The sequence below is a fragment of the Palaemon carinicauda genome, chromosome 24 (genome assembly GCF_036898095.1).
Source record: "Palaemon carinicauda isolate YSFRI2023 chromosome 24, ASM3689809v2, whole genome shotgun sequence".
NCBI lineage: Eukaryota > Metazoa > Arthropoda > Malacostraca > Decapoda > Palaemonidae > Palaemon > Palaemon carinicauda.
Window position 1 is genome coordinate 11,858,871 of NC_090748.1, and position 19,291 is coordinate 11,878,161.

Sequence of the window (19,291 nt, forward strand, 5' to 3'; positions counted from 1 at the left end):
CAGGGTGTAGCAGTACTCGTAAAGAGACTGGACATCTTTGAGATAGAATGATGCGAACACTGACTTGCTTCTCCAATAGGTTGCATCCATAACACTCTGCAGAGAATGGTTCTGTTTGAAGGCCACTGAAGTAGCCACAGCTCCCACTTCATGTGTCCTTACCTTCAGCAAAGCAAGGTCTTCTTCCTTCAGATGAGAATGTGCTTCCCTAATCAGAAGCCTGAATAGTAAGAAACTGAGTTCTTAGAACTTGGGAAAGAAGGTTTCTTGATAGCACACCATAAGGCTTCTGATTGTCCTCGTAAAGGTTAAGACCTTTTTAGATAGTACCTAAGAGCTCTAACTGGGCAAAGTACTCTCTCCAGTTCATTCCCCACCAAGTTGGACAGGCTTGGGATCTCGAACGACTTAGGCCAAGGACGTGAAGGAAGCTCGTTTAGCAAAAACCGAGCTGCAAGGAACATGTAGCCGTTTCAGATGTGAAAACAATGATCCTGCTGAAGGCGTGGATCTCACTTACTCTTTTAGCTGTTGTCAAGCACACGAGGAAAAGAGTTTTTAATGTGAGGTCCTAAAAAGAGGCTGATTGGAGAGGTTCAAATCTTGATGACATAAGGAACCTTAGGACCACGTCTAGATTCCAGCCTGGAGTGGACAACCGACGTTCCTTTGAGGTCTCAAAAGACCTAGGGAGGTCCTGTAGATCTTTGTTGGTGGAAAGATCCAAGCCTCTGTGGCGGAAAACCGCTGCCAACATACTTCTGTAACCCTTGATCGTAGGAGCTGAAAGGGATCTTACTTTCCTTAGATGTAACAGGAAGTCAGCAATCTGGGTTACAGTGGTACTGGTTGAGGAAACTGCATTGGTCTTGTACCAGCTACGGAAGACTTCCCCTTGAGACTGATAGATTCTGAGAGTGGATGTTCTCCTTGCTCTGGCTGCCTCCTTCGAAAAGCCCCTAGCTCTTGAGAGTCTTTCGAAAGTCTGAAGGCAGTCAGACGAAGAGCGTGGAGGTTTGGGTGTACCTTCTTTACGTGAGGTTGACGTAGAAGGTTCACTCCTAGAGGAAGAGTTCTGGGAATGTCGACCAGCCATTGCAGTACCTCTATGAACCATTCTCTCGCGGGCCAGAGCGGAGCCAATCCACGTCAGCCGTGTCCCTTTGCGAGAGGAGAACTTCTGAAGTACCCTGTTGACAATCTAAAACGGCGGGAATGCATACAGGTCGAGATGGGACCAATCCAGCAGAAAAGCATCCACGTGAACTGCTGCTGGGTCTGGAATCGGAGAACAATACAACAGGAGTCTCTAGGTTATCGAGGTAGCGAACAGATCTAAGGTTGGCTGACCCCACAGGGCCCAAAGTCTGCTGCAAACACTCTTGTGAAGGGTCCACTCTGTGGGGATGACCTGACCCTTCCGGCTGAGGCGATCTGCCATGACATTCATACCGCCCTGAATGAACCTCGTTACCAGCGTGAGCTTTCGATCTTTTGACCAGATGAGGAGGTCCCTTGCGATCTAGAACAACTTCCACGAAAGAGTCCCTCCCTGCTTGAAGATGTAAGCCAGGGCTGTGGTGTTGTCAGAGTCCACCTCCACCACCTTGTTAAGCTGGAGGGACTTGAAGTTTATCAAGGCCAGAAGAACCGCCAACAACTCCTTGCAATAGATGTGAAGTGTCCTTTGCTCCTGATTCCATGTTCCCGAGCATTCCTGTCCGTCCAAAGTCGCACCCCAGCCCGTGTCTGATGCGTCCGAGAGGAGACGGCGGTCGGGTTTCTGAACAGCCAAAAGTAGACTTCCTTGAGAAGAAAGCTGTTCTTACACCACGCGAGAGAAGACCTCCTCTCTTCGGAAACAAGAACTGAGACCGTCTCTAGCGTCATGTCCTTTATCCAGTGAGCAGCTAGATGATACTGAAGGGGGGGGGGAGGTGGAGTCTCCCTAACACGATGAACAGGGCCAGCGATGAAAGTGTCCCTGTTAGACTCATCCACTACCTGACTGAGCATCGGTTCCTTCTCAGCATGCTCTGGATGCATTCTAGGGCTTGGAAGATCCTTGGGGCCGACGGAAAAGCCCGAAAAGCTCGACTCTGAAGATCCATACCCAGGTAGACAATGGTCTGGGATGGGACGAGCTGAGACTCCTCAAAATTGACCAGGAGGCCCAGTTCCTTGGTCAGATCCATAGTCCATCTGAGAATCTCCAGACAGCGACGACTTGTGGGAGCTCTTAAAAGCCAGTCGTCTGACGGAGCCGGACACAAGATCATGGTACTGCTGCACAGTCTGTGAACTGTCAACCATGGGGAAGCGAGGAAGTACAGTGACAACCCGAAGCTGTCTAGACTGTCTGGGTCGTATAGACAACTCCTTATCGGGTTGCTGAGGTTGCCGCACTGCGTCACAACAAGTCACTTCTGCTGGTTGTTGAACGTCTTCCCAGTGACACACTGACTCCGTAAACAAAAAAATCCTCTAACAAGGACTAAGCTTGGACTGCATGTCTTGCAACACAGCTCAAGGTCTATGGGAGCAGGTGTGGTAACAGACGGGGTTAGCGACTGAGTGGAACCATTACCTTCCCTGGAAGCATGTTATGCTTAAATAAAAGTCCATAGGAGGCTACGCAGCAAAAGGCTCCTCTCCAAATGACAGAGTCCTCAAGGGAATATCAGAAGGAGGGAGAAAAGCACTTTCTCATCTACAGGGACCATATCCGAGAAAAGCTAAGTTCTCTCAGTGAGGGTTTCACTGGTGCAAAAGCAGCAGACTAGAAGGCAACGTTATGAAACTGCTTGACAGTCTAGTGAGTTGGCAACAACCAAAGATGTGTGACTGAGAAGCATGCGGTAAGGTATGCAGAGCATGCTGTATGTAGAGCATGCTGTATGCAGAGCATGCTGTATGTAGAGCATGCTGTAAGAGAAGCAGAGCATGTTGCATGGCGTGTAACATTTCTCAGAAATTCCATGACCAGTGCTAGATTGAGTAATATCGCATTACTGTCCATTGAAAGTGCACGTGCCGAGGGAATTGATTTAGACTGTTTTGTTGATGAATTTGATAGCAGGCATGATAATCGTAGAATTAAGCTGCACTAAATATACGATCTATAATCTACTTCACCTCAGGACAGGGAAACTCGCCCTGTTGGCAACACTGCATTACTTCATGCATGCTTGCATGGGGTTTTAATATCAACATAATATTTACATTACATTCATAACTCATGATTCATTTTTGTTTTGAAGATATTTTGCCATATTTGCGATTTGTTAAAAATATATTGCAAGGAATACATATATATATTTTTTTTTTTTTTTTTTTTTATAGTAATACGAATAACCTCCATTATCATAATGTTTGTGTAGGCATACATGTATATGATTACAAATGCAAGTTATGAAAGTAATGAGGTGTTATTATTGTCATTTGTTATTTCAAAGTTGAATGGGAAGAGGCTCAAGTTGAGGAGAAAGTGGCAGATGCATGCGTTGAGGTGGCTGACTCCTAGCATGAGTTTCTTGTCTCAAGAGTTGCGCTTGCTGTAAGGGTAGCGGATGCGCAGTAGCAGGTTCCTGAGGAACGAGTTGAGGTTCCTGAGGTGTGAGCTGCGAGAGTTGAGGTAGCGGCTGCGCAGAACGCAGTTCTTGTCTCGCGAGTTGAGGTTCCTGAGGTGCTAGCCTAAGGAGTTGAGGCTCTCGCCTTGAGGAGGGTTGAGGTCGCTGCAGCGAGTGCTGAGGTGGCTGCCTCATGGATGGAAGAGGTTGTCGTACCTCAAGAGATTGATGCCTCGCTGGTGGAACTGCAGGCGGAAGCGGAGGAAGTAAGGCATAAGACTCCTGCTCCCATTGCTGAGGTTGCCTTAAGGAAGGCGGAGGTTGCTGCACACCGCTGGTAACTGGCAACTCAGTACGCGGTAAGGTATCCTGAGGAACCTCAACTTCGTACGCCTGGCAGACTGGACTGCGGTGAGGCGGAGCGATCGCAGGAGGAGGTGTAACCTTCTCAGCCTGACACTCACGCATTAAGACCGCAAGCTGTGACTGTATGGACTGCAGCAAAGTCATCTTGGGGTCGACAGACGCTAAGGTCTGCTGAGGCAAAGCCTTAACAGAAGATGAGGTCTGTTGCGGCATCACCTTACCTCTCTTAGGAGGTGTGCAGTCACCTGATGACTGCGGAGAGTCAGAGCTAATCCAATGACTGCAACCAGGTTGTAGAACTCTTGAGATCTGGACTTTGCGTTTGAGAGGTCTTGAGACCTGAGTCCAGCGTTTTCTCCTTGACATTTCTTCTGCAGACGAGTAAAAGACGGGCTCAATCGTCTGCGGGTGGGAGTGACGGTCTCTGTAAGACACGCCCGCAACCACCGAGGATACTTCTGTGCGCCGATCAAGGCCTGCCGAACCCTTTTGCCCTTCGACATTGCTTCTCCCCTGGGCTTGGGAGCTTGCAAGAGGTCCCGGACTGGGAGGACGACTGGCACGCACAGAAGTACCCTCACGCACAACACTGACACACTTTGCGCTAATCACTTATCACTTTTGATTTTCTGTTTGCACTTATTTCACTGAACTCGAAACTTTAAGTGGTTTGTACCTGAAACACGCAATTCTATCCTTCCTTAAAAGTTAGTAATTGCGAAAACAGAATTACAATGTAACAGAAAAATCTAATGAAAGATAAATAATTCAGTGGCTGGAAAGAGACTAAACACTAGATCAAATAAACTACGTTTAAAATCTCTCACCGCATAAAGCTTGAGAACAAGAATAAAACTCATGAAACGTTTACCTTCTTCCCCTAAAGAGACTAGGGAGAAGAGCAAAAACGATAACAACGTTACTCGCTTGAACGAAACGTTTATCCAGCTCTCTCTCCCTCCGTCTCTATCTCTCTCTCTCTCTCTCTCATGACTTAGAACCTGAGAGAAGAGCCCAATCATATATATCGTTAAAACATATTATTGTTAAAGGAAAAAAACTGAAATATTTCCCAAATAAAAAGTTCCTTTATTAGAATTAAAACCATTAAGCTAAGAAAGAATGAACAAAACGCTAAAAACGGTTACTCTTACTGCAACGTGACACCGTGAAAATTCTCTCTCTATCGTAACGATAGAGCGCAAGTTGAACGTTCTGAACGTCAACAACTGCGGAGACAAAACAAAACGTTAGTTCAACTTTGAAAACAGTACGAGACTATCAAAGAAATTCTTTCAAAAACATTAAAATAGCATAATATGTTAACAGGTAAAACCGAAATGACGGGCTCAATGTTAATTAACTTCGGTACCAAGAAAAGACCGCCTACTATTAGGAAAGGTCGAATATAAACAAATATAAAAATTAATTTTAATAAGTTTATAATAAAAGGAAGTTAATCGAAGAGGCCTATAAAAGGCGGAGAGATAAAAAATAAATCTATAACTTTTGTTAAGCAAAATTAAGAAAGAGAGTCTATACTCTCTTAGACACCAACACTTCCGTCTAAGGGAAGGGTCGGCCATTAAAAGGTGAAAGAGAGTTCATACTCTCTTCGTCACCATAATTAATCAAATTAATTCCAAAAGCTAGCTAAGCTAATAATAAAACTTCCTGAATAGCGAAAGCTGAAATCTTAGAGCAATACTTCACCAAAAACCGTGAACAAGACTCCAAAATTATAAGCGTATCCATGAACGTCTTGCCGGAAGCACGACAGAGGAAAAATTGAAGTGGTGTCAACAAGAAGTACTGCAGTACCTGGCCACAGGTGGCGCTTGTGAGTACACCCCCCTCTTGTATAGCGATCGCTGGCGTATCCCTTCCGTAGAATTCTGTCGGGCAACGGAGTTGACAGCTACATGATTATCGGGTAAGTTTAATATTGAAAATATGAATTTGAACTAGAAGCACCCATTTCAACCCTTTGAGCCCCAAAGGATTTGGTCCTGAAGCCCTCTGAACTTTTCTTGAACATTTTACTCAAGTCATCTCAATACAGTACAGTACCATTATATACAAGATGGGACTTTACATCATTCCTCATCATATAGCTAATAAAATTTAATTTTCATTGATACAATGTTGCATACAGTAGTTTATAAAACTTTCATATCGGTAATAAGAGAAAAAACTGATAATTACTGTACGTAGATTGTCATTTGGAGCCGAAGGGAGTAGTTTTCACCTATTGTAAATTATGTCTTCTGGCACTCAAAGGGATAAAGTGTGTCAATAAAAGTATTATACAATGATTGATGGTTAGCAATAACTAACAGACATTAGTATGTTCAGTACAGTACTGTGCAGTATACAACATACCCCTTTTTAAAGAAAATATATATTTCTTTATAGTTTAATGCTGCAACAGCAACATGATTATCTTATATAACATCAAAAAGGAATTTACATCTCTTTGAGCTTTGACAGTTCAAAGAACAGTGAAGGGGCTTATTGTACAGTAATTACCTCTTTTACCATTAGTTCATTCTTATGACTACAGTAATGTAAATGAATAATGCATGTACAACATTTTATATTCTGTTGGGTCTATCATGTTCAAGGTCTCTTTCTATAATATAGTTTAAGACCATGCCACTCAGCCTTCGTGGCTGAGTGGCATGGTCACTGGCATACAGGTATCCTGGACTAGGGTTCAAATCCCGGCCGGTCTGATACTATAGTCTAGAGTGATTTCGCCTGGGGCTCTGATCCCGAGGTCGTTAAGAGAATCCAGACTTTAATGTATTAATATATATGGCTTATTTGATATATATATATTTTTTTTTTTTTTTTTTTTTTTGTGGAGACCATTGTTGCCTCAAATACCCCGCTCTTTGCTAATCATTTGGCAAAATGAGTATTTCTTTGGGTTTCTCCCCACCTAAGCTAAGTTTTTCAACTTTAACTTGCTCCAAATTTTCAGATTTCATTCAAAAGAATTATTCAAGCAAGTTCCATGTCTTGAGATTAACTCAGTGGTCTTATTCTACTGCTTCATTGTAGCTATTTAAAACAACTACATTAATAAAAATTTGGCTTTTAATTAAATATATATTTATTTTGTATTTACAGTAATCAAATAAACTTAATAATAAATTGCATTGCATTTTTTATTACATGTAAAATTACTAGCTTTAAAAAAACTGAAATAATTAATACTGTAATAATGTTAACCAACATGTCTTATCTGCTTACAGATCATAGATTATACATCAAAAACCAATTTAAGAAATACTATAGTACTGATTCAATTAGCATAAGTACATCTAAGTAAAATAATAAAAAGTACTAAAAAAATGGCTTCAGTAATTTGTTGCTTAAACCATATCCCACCAAAATATAAGGAGGGACCCTATTTTGAAGAAAATGTGCAAGGTTTACCAAAACATGCTGTTTCCATAAAAATTGATTGAAATTTGACACCACCAAGTGGATAAAAGTTGCATGGTTAAAATTAAACTCTCTTGTCTGAAACAATCTGGCGAGATATAAGTTCCTTCATAATTTCATTGGAGCCACCATAAATGGTCTGGACCTTAGCATCAACGTAGGCCTTGCAAATTGGATACTCCCACATGTATCCCCAGCCTCCATGGAGTTGCACACACTGATAACCAACACGGTTTTGAAGGTCAGTGAGCCTGGAAAGGAAGGATCATAGCATATAGAAAATTTACTTTTGAAATTTCATTTCTTATACAAAAACCCTCCCGTAAGCATGCTCTTTTTAAGCTCACCTTTCATACCTTCTACTTGGTGTTTTCCCTTCTCTTTAGGATTAATTATAAATGATATTGTAATTAAAAATTGTTTAAACTACTTCCCTGATGGCTGATTTAATAACATGACTTTAAGGGTTTATTAAGAGAGTGCTATCACTATTGTGACCACACTCCTAAAACATGTTCCTCATATGTATGAAAGAATGGTTGGTAATCAAGCACTACAAAAGTTTGGAGTGTGCCATGGCTCATCCAATAACTTTTGGTTATCTCAAACACTTGATTTCTCTGTATGATAGGGACGAACTGCTAGCAATCAAGATATAATTTGATTTCAATCTACATTCATCCGGCATGCCATATATACTAAGACAAATTGCCCCCAAATAACCACATATCCAGTCAGGAACCCTAAAAAGACAGAATGTCATTTCATAAACCTACGTTACAGCAATACTATTATGAAGTAGATTAATGATACCAATAAATCACTTTCAACACTTCATCGGCTTTCTTTGAATTTATCATTTGATGTGAGGTGAAAACTAGAGGAAGGTCAAGTTAAAGAAGTTCGACACTACGGTGGAAAAACAACCAAATGCAGAAGTAAAATGTGAAAAGAGATGCATCTTACAGCTGAAAGGATGATGCTAAGATCTTTGTATTTATTGTGCAAAACAAGGTATAGCAAGATGGTACCTAAAAAGAGTTGATAGGCTGCTCAACTTGTATATCATCAATGTAAAACTCAAAACTTTCTTAAAAGATACCTTCAATAGTACTTCTATAGCAATGACTTTCAAGTTTATAGGGATTTCCTAACAAATATTGTACTACGAACAGTTGCGATACAATACATTCAGCTGTAAAGTTCAAATGGCACCTCTAGAACGCCTTCTCGTAGCATGACATTGCGTGGCCAATGCTGTAAACCTCAATGTTCTATGACAAGAAATCTGGTAAACGATTATATATAAAAATGAGGGGGAGCTGAATGTGTATGAATGTATCTCTGTAAATGGGTCTATCTGAAACATGGAATTCCTTGAGCCTTCAGAACCTTTGTATGCATCCACTCACAGGGAAGGTTGCATATGTAACAATAATAGGCAAGGCTTGCAGTTAGCCACAACAGGCCGAGAGAAGCAGTACTTGCAATTACCTACAATAAGTGGATGGAAACAAGACTTGCAGTTCCCTACAATAGGTGGAGAGAAGCAAGTCTTGCATTTATCCAAAATAGCAAGCAAGCAAGCAAGCCTTCAGTTACTGACAATGGGTGGAGGTAAGCAAGGTTTGCAGTTGCCTACAACATATGGAGGGAAGAAAGGGTTTCACTCACCTACAATAGTTATAAGGGAAAAAGACTTACAGTTACCTACAATAAGTGGAGAGAAGACAGGCTTGTAGTTACCTACAATAAGTGGTGGAAAAAAAGGCTTGCCATTATCCACAATATGTGGAGGAAAGCAAGGTTTGCAGTTACCTATAACAGGTGGATGGAAGCAAGGTTTACAGTTAACTACACTAAGTTGAGGGATGTAAGGCTTACAACTACATACAATTGGGAGGTCTGCAAGATTTACAGTTATCTAAAATATGTGGAAGGAAGCAAGGCTTGCAGTTACCTCCTACCACCCTTACTTCCTTGATGAAAGAAGTCTATTAAACTTGCATTGCTGACCAGGAAGTGCATTATTTAAATCTTTTATGGGAAACATGAGGGGCAATCCTGTCAGTGGCATCATTGACTTTACTCTCACAATCTTACTCAAATACTTTGAGTACTGTGATTAAAAGATACTTTTTCCAGAAATCAGGCCTTGAAGTGAAAAGCATGTTTTATCAATTCTCATTAAATAGTTTGAGAAGCCTCCTAGGTCTGATTTATAGTTTATTCTCATAGGGCTCCTAATGGAGGTGAAAATTGGAGTAATATAAAGTTATATGTGCAGTAGAACTGGGTGGGACGAGACCATAGGCAGCAGACAAAATAAGAGCTTGTAAAACAATACAACTAGGATTGTGTTGTAATCAATGTTATGCTTCTCTACACTATGAAACCTTGCTGGAGATAACTAACAATCGCTTAGGCATGTTGTTTATCGTCATGTTCCTGCGGTATAATGCTGAAGAAAAGGGAACTTTCTGAAAACATAGTGCATAGCCAAAAAGGCCAGAGATTGCATTCTTGTGGTCTGCTTAATCTACATACATATACCAAGGCACTTCCCCCAGTTTTGGGGGGTAGCCAACATCAAACAAAAGAAACAAAAAAAAAAGGGGACCTCTCCTCTATGTTCCTCCCAGCCTGACAAGGGACTCAACCGAGTTCGGCTGGTACTGCTAGGGTGCCACAGCCCACCCTCCCCCATTATCCACCACAGATGAAGCTTCATAATGCTGAATCCCCTACTGCTGCTACCTATCTATTAATATAAAAATACAGGTGGGGGTATCCTGCGATATTGCAATACAAACGGACTGCAGTCCTCTATCCAAAATCTCCAAAACATATAGAGTTAGAAGGCTCTGAGATCTTGAGAGTGTATTCCTACTTGAAAAAAAGTTTCAAAGGGCAACTCGTTTTAACTAGCTTTCAACCTTCTGAATCTGAAATACTCACCAACTTTTAGCTAGGAGATGGGAAACTATCTCGATTTCTATTACAGTCTTGCTTAATAGTCCTTACATAAACAGTAAGCCTCTTTAAATTAAAGGTTTGAGAAATTGTTGATAAGTATGGACGTCACTACCTTCTCTGTTACCGAGAGGTCAGGTATCTAACTCTTGGAAGGAAAACTCTGTGAATACTAATTTCAATTTATTAACCATCCTTTTCCAAGTCTATTGGCAATGGCAGTGGTTCTCTCAACAAATTGCAACACTTGATAACAAAGTAACCCATCAACCCCTATCTCAACATTGACGACTGAGATTTGAAATTGTTCCTTTTTACGGGTGATAATTCAGTGATAAAGTATTGGTATCTTGAAAATATTAAAACATATACCAATTGTATGAAATGGAAAGAAATTGCTAAGGTATTTGTAATTCAAAATATCCCATTAACAGATAAAACCTTGTACTACACAGTATTACTTCATACAGCAAATTTATTGGCTCTATCAAAAAAGGGAAGATTTTTTAGTGGTTATATATCATTTAGTGCCTACAACAGTGTTATTGGGGGAATGAACTTATGAATGAGGATATTACACATTATCTTATACTGAAAAATGCTGATTCTTTTGAATCGGTTATTTTCAACCATGTAATATTACTAATATTTATATTTTGAGTTGATGGCACTTTCTATTGCGTAATGATTGACATTCATAAAATCAGCGCTGAAGTAAGTTTCTTAGGTACATAAGCTGCTGTTAGATTGAAACAGTTGAAAGAGCATAGGTAAAAATAAGTTGTGCTGGGAATATGGAAATTGAAATATGGAAAGACCAATTAACACAATGTAATGTGTTACAAATGGTATTTAAAAAATATTAAACTTGATCAAGAAATTTATAATTATTTATTAGAACAACAATTTAACCTTTTGAACACCATTGGATGTATGCAGTCTGAATATTTCTACAACCTTCAGCAACATTGGACATATTTTATGTCTAATTATTATCAGTTCTTTGTCTGTTACTTAAGGGTATGAAAATTTTACGAAATCTGCAAAAATGGAATTTTAAAAATAGATTTTATTACTTCAGTGGTTCCCTGGCATTCACTGTGTTTCCTTTGGAGCTACCAAAAAGGATGTGTGTTTATCGTTAGTTTCATTTTATCATTCTATAATGCTCTCCATGAGTTTTATCTTTTAATTATTGTTATGTTTCCATGTCATAAAGTGTGTTTTTATGTCCTGAATTATGAATTTACAACTGCATTATCACAGGTACACGATTTCGTGCTTACATACAACATAAAATTTAAAAAAAATAATTTGTACTTTTCCTAGGTATACAAAACTTAAGTCATTTAAAATGGGCAAAAAGTACAGTACAGTACTGTATTTAGATGGGCTATGATCTATTTTAAAACTTGATTTATAACATTTCTTAAAATTGGATTCCGTTGTAAACCAAGGATCTACTGTGCATCATTGGAAAGGAGATTTATTCAGTTATACGATAAAAAAAAAAGGAAAAAGAAAAAAAGATGTAAAGTTCTGTCGATGATAGCGTTTGCGTTAAGATGCCTTAAATAAAATGTACCCCACAAAAAGGTTTGGGGGTTGAGTGGCAAATATTTTTGGCAAGAAGGCGAGATTAAAAGGGTTAACCTATTAGTACTTAAATTAGTTTTAAATGGCTAAACAACACCCAGCTTTTCATGGTTTTCTATAAAAGCTAGACAAATTTCCCGTTAAAACTGCAAAATAATATAAATTCCATGTTCTGAATTTTACAGGATCAAATTTGCCAAATACACCTTTTCCCTTTACAGTACAGTATATCTAAATTCATAAAATTCACTGCACAACTTTCGTTGCTATGAATTCAACCACATATTCTCGTCTGTCTCCTTTTCAACCATATAACCTTCAGTTATCTCTTACTTCCTCAAGAAAGTGTACCATACACCTTCCCAAGAAAGCTATCTAATGACATACCCACACCATTTTTCCTTTCACCACTAAATAGGAGAATTATGTTTTTAATTGGATAAACAGCTACTTTGACTATTTCATCACCAATTTATACTTTTGGTTCAAGAAGATCACACACTTTTAATTCTTCCAAGTTTGGCAGTTTTTCTCTAATATAACAGTAATTAAAGAATCCATTAAATATGGAGCACATTTAAACATTCTGACGACAAATGAAAGAGCTCCTGCAAATCCATACGGAACACACAAAAATATATTTAACACTCCAGTTAATGTATTATTTTTTGGGAGGTTAATGCCTTCTTTTATTATGGCCATTATTTTAATGAAATCAAATCAAGTAATTTATTCGTTTAATCCAAAAAACTATAGAAGGTATTTTCTGCTGTTCAACAAAAACAATCCTATGTAAGAAAATGAATATAAAAAAGTTGCTCAAGTTACTTACCAATATTTATTCATGGATGCCATACCACCATCAAGCTTTCCACTTGTATGCAAGTCTATGCATTGGTCAGTAAACGCACGGCCGACACAGATGTCAGTTTTCAATTCAGCAAGCTTGTGCTGAATAGTCTGCAAATAAATAATTCAATGAGTCCACATTCACAATATCTTAAATAAAAAAGAGGTTATTTCACATCCTGAATGTATATTAAAACATTTCAAGTTGACACAAAAAACTCAATATTCAAATCGGAACAAATCTGTGAAGTGGTCATCACAAATTCTAAACACTTTCTTCTCAAATTAGAATTAGAACAAGCACTCCATAGAAAGCATACGGTTTATCACAAAGATCAGCAATGAATTTCTGTATGCACATTTTGGCACAAGTTTCATTCAAATTGGATAGAAATTGGCACGATTTGGAACAAGGAAATTTTTTATCTTTTCGTTTCCTTGACCTCGACCTTGACCTTAGAACCAATCACTCACAAAATTTAATCAAATTGTCCTTGGATCATGGCCAATCATCCCACCAAATTTCATGAGATTCAGTCAAGACACACAAACACACGCTTATCAAAACATAACCTTTGCAATGAAGTTGGCAAGGGTGAAAAAAAGGAAAAATATTATTTGTATTCCTTTTTTAGCTATCCTTATATTCAACTATCTCATAGGTACAGAACTCTACTAGCTTTCCCTTAGCAAGCCAATAATTATTCATTTTTCATTATACTCCAGCTTTTAGTGAATATTGATACCATACCTAAATAGGCTTAGTCTCTGACTGGTAGAGTTTTTCGTATTTTGCTCCTCCATTTGGAAAAATATCTCACTTTTCCGATTTGGGAAGATATCCAGTTCTCGAGCAATGAATCTAGATGTTAATAAGTTGAAAAAGATCAAGCCATAAACAGTTAAGTAGTTTAGTTCCTTTAGCTTGTGTATGTTTAATTTATCCTGTATTCAGTAATCTGAGGAGTAAGACTTCAATTCCTGATTTTACTCCCTTCTTGTTTTTTTTATGATTCTGTGATGATAGTTGCATTACTTAGTTGTTATAGTTTGGTAAACAAGGTGAGAATTTTTAAAAGTTTGATTCTATCTGCTGCTCTGTTAACTTGAAATTATATATACTTTACAGAATAGATATGAGTGACTTGGATTTCACATGGCAACAAAGATGAGGAGGCCTAAAAGACTGATACAGTAGTAATACTTTTTTTCCCTACATTTGAAAATGTAAAAAAAAAATAATAGTATAATAATACAGCGATATCTAGAGAATTCAGTAATCTTCAACCGCCTTAACAACCTTCACATGTCTTTGGGGTGTTTGGAAAACTAACATATGGCAAAAATATAATATGCAATGACTGACCTAGGTTAGACAACCCGAAAACCTTACCCTGGTCTAGTAATTTCCTCTTCTGAATAGAAAATCATTCAGTTTTAAAAACAAACTGGAGAAACATAAAAATAATGCATAGCCTGATCTTTTGAGAAAAATATGGTCTTTCTTCTTTAATTGCACAAAAAATTTGTTTATTGAAAGTCTTTTAAAATTTTTGTTGCTCAATCTATTCTGAAGAATTTTTTTAATTCTTTCATTCTATCTTGATTCAAGTTTTGTTCTGTCTGGTCTTCAACTGCTGACTTTTATCTTAATTTGTTGGCTAAAAGTTTGCAGTCTATTAAATTTCTTATTCCTGATCTTGAAATTAATCTCTGGCACCATCGTTCAGTTAGTTCTTTATGCACATTTCAAAAGATTTTCCATAATTCTGACTATGCTCTACATTCAGATCTTCCCAGACTGAACCATCCTATACTAGGTGTCAGTTAGTTCTAAGAGTTTTGCCTTCCTTACCATAAGGTTCAATACTTTACTGTATTCTGGAAGTTTTAATCCAGTTGTGACCAGATTATGGAATAATTTTCCTAATTAGGCAATTGAATCAGTGGACCTTCATAAGTTCAAACGAACAGTGAATGTTTTTTTTTCTTTGTTGAACAGGTTGACATCTTTACAGTGTAATTTATATTACATCTATTCTAATGCTATTACTGATCTTGAGATATTTTATATATTTTCATTCATTACTTCTAATATATAGTTTATGTCCCTATTTCCTTTCCTCACTAAGCTATTTTTTCCTGTTGGAGCCATTGGACTTGTAGCATCCTTTTCTTCAGGCTATGGTTGTAGACCAGCTAGTAATAATAATAATAAATAAATAAATAAATAAAATTAGAGGAATAGGTATTAATGAGTAAATCAAAAAGGTTTGCTAATATTAAAAAAAATCTGACGTGTTTGTTATCTTTTAGTGAATCTGGACGCTTGTTTCACAAATTAACCTAACACAATTTTCTCATTGTGACTAAACGTATCACATTTGGTAATCTATTGTAGCACCAACATTTCACAATTGTTTTATATATTTATCCCTAAATTTGAATAAGTCGGTGAGTTTGTCATGAACAGAAAATTATCCAATGAACTAGAACTTTATCATTACTTGTCTTAAACAAAGGATACTAATACCGTATTTCCCGTGTGATAAGACGCTACAAGTGGTAAGATGCATCCTTGAATTAGCAAAGCAGTTGGAAAAAAAAAAAAATGAGGATTTTAAAAACTTCTTGGCAGAAATCCTGGTCAGCGACTCTAGCGTGATTATTGTCTGGCACAGTAACTTTTCTTATTTTGGGTGTATTATGAAATGTTCAAGATAATATTTATTAGGTATATGCCGATTATCCCAATTCTATTACATATTCTTATAAGAAACAACTAAACCACTCGTAGTTTCCACCAAAACTACACGTTTACTCATGGTGCTTGGGGTTTCAAGGGTTGTTTGCCTGATGAAAGCAGTGTCGCCAAAGGTTCTTTATAAAATTTGGGTAAAGATGTAAAATTCTAGTAATAGTAATAGTGAGAGAGAGAGAGAGAGAGAGAGAGAGAGAGAGAGAGAGAGAGAGAGAGAGAGAGAGAGAGAGAGAGAGAGAGAGAGAGAGAGAGAGAGATTAAACAAAAATGTGTTGTGTACATATGATTGTGTACACATTTTTTTTTAATCTCTCTCTCTCTTGGAAAAAAAATAATAGACGTCTCTAACACTATAACAGCGAAGAAGAACAAGAGAGAGAGAGAGAGAGAGAGAGAGAGAGAGAGAGAGAGAGAGAGAGAGAGAGAGAGAGATTTTATTTAAAGAACATGTTAATGCTATGTTTAGAGAGAAATAGAAAAAGAGAGAGGACTTTTTTAAAAGAGCTTGTTAATGCTATCTTGGTTTTCTTTGCTTCACTTTTTTCTTTCTTTCTGTTCATCCCGCTGGCCCTTCTCACAAATGATCGTTGCCAACAATCTCTCTGTCCTTTATCCCTATCAACAAAAGGCGTTCTATCTCTTCCAGGGTATTGCTATGATGTCTTGTAATAATGGTGATCCCCTTTGATGGTTTATCTGCTTTAATGGCTGCCTTCTGCTTGATGATCGTAGAGATCATAGGCCTATTCCGGCCATAATGTTTAGCCATATCACTCACATGCACACTGCTCTCATGTTTTTCTATAATTTCTTGCTTCAATTCTAATGAAAGAATTGCCTTATTCCTTTTCTCACCACTACCTGTACTGAAACTTAGCTTCTTAGGCACCATGATTATAGGTAAAATCAAAAAGGAAATGTGATGAAAGGAAGAAAATAAGTACTGTTAATAACAGACCAAACAGAGAACAACCACACGATACACACAAGAACAGAGAACAGAGCAGTCGACGCTCAATGGCGTCCCTCTTACGTGCTGCCATCTACCGGCGTAAACAAGATCTACATCGGATGTTGGAGCATTACTTCGGGTGTTGAGACAAAAATTTGATGGAATTTTACTTCCGATGTTGGAACAATCTTATGTAAAGACAATCGTATGTAGAGGTTCCACTGTAATATGTCATAGCGTCTTCTACTATGAGACCACTAGTTGGCATGTTACTTGTGGGGGGGGGGGGGGGGGGTGTTAGCGAGTCATCAGCTGATCACCAAAATAAACAAATAATTTGCTACTGTACTTCGTTAAATATAGTGCAACATAAAAATGAATGAATTCATATCATATGAATGATAATTGTAGGTTTATATTCTATCTCTCGTGAGTTTGAGTGCTTGTATGTCAATAGTTTGGTGTCTGAGGTGTGTCAAACTCCCTTATACAACTTTTTCTTAGTGCTAAGACGCAGGGTGATTTTGGGGGGCATTTTTCGTGAAAAAAGGTGCGTCTTATGACACGGAAAATACGGTAATTATTGTCCTTTACCACCCATGAAAAGTGATATTAAGATATAAATCTAATACACATTACATTAGTTTGGGACTGATAAATAATTCAATATCTGTTTAATGGTTAATTTTTTATACAGCATAGTTTTTATCAAATACTTTAACCATCTGTCTTGCATAGCTAATATAACCAAGGTTAAGGAACCTTTTATTAAAGCATTGTGTCTATAGGTGCAGTTAAAGGTAAGGGTAAGAAGTGGTATATGAGGTATTGTAGTGCACACAATGTTCTATAGCAATACTGGACATGAAATGTTACTGGCATTTATTACCAATTAATTATGAACTATCAAATTAGAAGATAATTAAAAATTTGTTTCATGCCTAGTAACACTAGTTACCAACTTCCCATAACCTCCTTATGCTTTAAGAATATTTCTTATATGCTGCCAAGCAAAAATTTTTTTCACTTATTTGTAAACAGATATTCTGTATATATGGGCTATTATATGCTTGTCCATTCATATCTACAGTACTCTATTCCTCTACTGCAGTGTAATTTAATGCAGTTTAATACTGTACTTTTACATTTGCTCTAGATTTTTTTAAATAATATTTTCCAATACAAATGAAGAATGATGATTTGCTAATGTTGACAAAGGTGTTTACATGCAAAGTAGGTTAATGCTACAGACAAACCGTGTTCTTACATAGGCTATGCATATGATTACATGAAATAAAGACTAAATGTACAGAAACGGTATATATACTGAAATTCATAATGGCGGCTGAAAGCAGACGGACAAAAGTTATATCAATGAAGGTTACACCTGACTTAACGATGCCTATTTTAATGGTTTTCTTTAGTAGGTATAATATACTCACGGTAGTATAATAAAGCAAGTACATTTTGTAATATTTTTCAGACTTCAGATTACTGTATATTACCTTCAATAAACTATTTACCCTTAATATAACATAATACATACATATATCAAGGCACTTCCCCCAATTTTGGGGGGTAGCCGACATCAACAAATGAAACAAAACAAAAAAGGGGACCTCTACTCTCTACGTTCCTCCAGCCTAACAAGGGACTCAACCGAGTTCAGCTGGTACTGCTAGGGTGCCACAGCCCACCCTCCCACATTATACACCACAGATGAAGCTTCATAATGCTGAATCCCCTACTGCTGCTACCTCCGCGGTCATCTAAGGCATCGGAGGCAGCAGCAGGGCCTACCGGAACTGCGTCACAATCGCTCGCCATTTATTCCTATTTCTAGCACGCTCTCTTGCCTCTCTCACATCTATCCTCCTATCACCCAGAGCTTCCTTCACTCCATCCATCCACCCAAACCTTGGCCTTCCTCTTGTACTTCTCCCATCAACTTTTGCATTCATCACCTAACTCTTGCATTCATCACCTATAACATAAAAAAAAAAAAAAAAAAAAAAAAAAAAAAAAAAAAAAAAAAAAAAAAAAAAAAAAACCACTACGAGGTTTATGTAACTACAGTACTCAATGATGTGTCTCATAAAAGTGTGGTTCATGTAATTCGATATCACTAAAATTCATAATGGTAAAGGCAACTTACTTGAAGATTTGACAATGTCTTTCCAAAAGCTTTCCTTGCACGGAGATAAGCACGAGTTTCCTCAAATTGCCATTCACAATTGGCACAAGACATGATGCCGATTAGTAGACGTTCCTGAAAGACAAAAATACTGAAAACAAGACACTTTAAGGTCAATTGCTACGACTACAAAATACTTATACATTCATATCCATACAGAATACTTTTTGGCATTAGGCTACTTTGCCCTACATGACTTAGCTCTATAGAAGAAAATACTGCAACCATTAGCTCTATAGATGAAACTACTGTAACCAATGTTTACTGACACAATTTTCTTTAACAACTGAATCAAGAACAAAACTTGCACAGATCACTTCCACAAAATAAGTTGTATCTACATAGAAAAAAAATAACCATAATAAACAGCAAGGGGCTCAACTATCACTCTTGATTGACTTATCTAAAACTGATGTCCTGACAGCCATTTATTCTAGATCTATTGTGTGGATGGTATAAAATCACAAACTTTGTCTTTCTGGTACTCCATGCCCTCACACAGGAAACTTAATTAGTCGGCACAGTACGCTATCAAAAATATGTTGTATGATCTCATTACTTTTTGGTATTATTTCCTA

At 37.8% G+C, this 19,291-nt stretch overlaps 1 protein-coding gene across 3 annotated transcripts in view; it reads right to left on the minus strand.

Moving 5' to 3' along the window:
- Positions 1–7,035: 7,035 nt before the first annotated feature.
- LOC137618082 (long-chain specific acyl-CoA dehydrogenase, mitochondrial-like) overlaps positions 7,036–19,291 on the minus strand; it is a 55,022-nt gene continuing 42,766 nt past the window's right edge. For all 3 annotated transcript variants that reach the window (XM_068348057.1, XM_068348055.1, XM_068348056.1), the window contains 3 exons: positions 18,675–18,788; positions 12,790–12,917; positions 7,036–7,639 (listed from right to left, as the gene is read on the minus strand). In XM_068348057.1, coding sequence (XP_068204158.1) covers positions 7,453–7,639; positions 12,790–12,917; positions 18,675–18,788 — 429 coding nt within the window. In that variant the 3' untranslated portion in view covers positions 7,036–7,452. The remainder of the gene's footprint in view (positions 7,640–12,789; positions 12,918–18,674; positions 18,789–19,291) is intronic.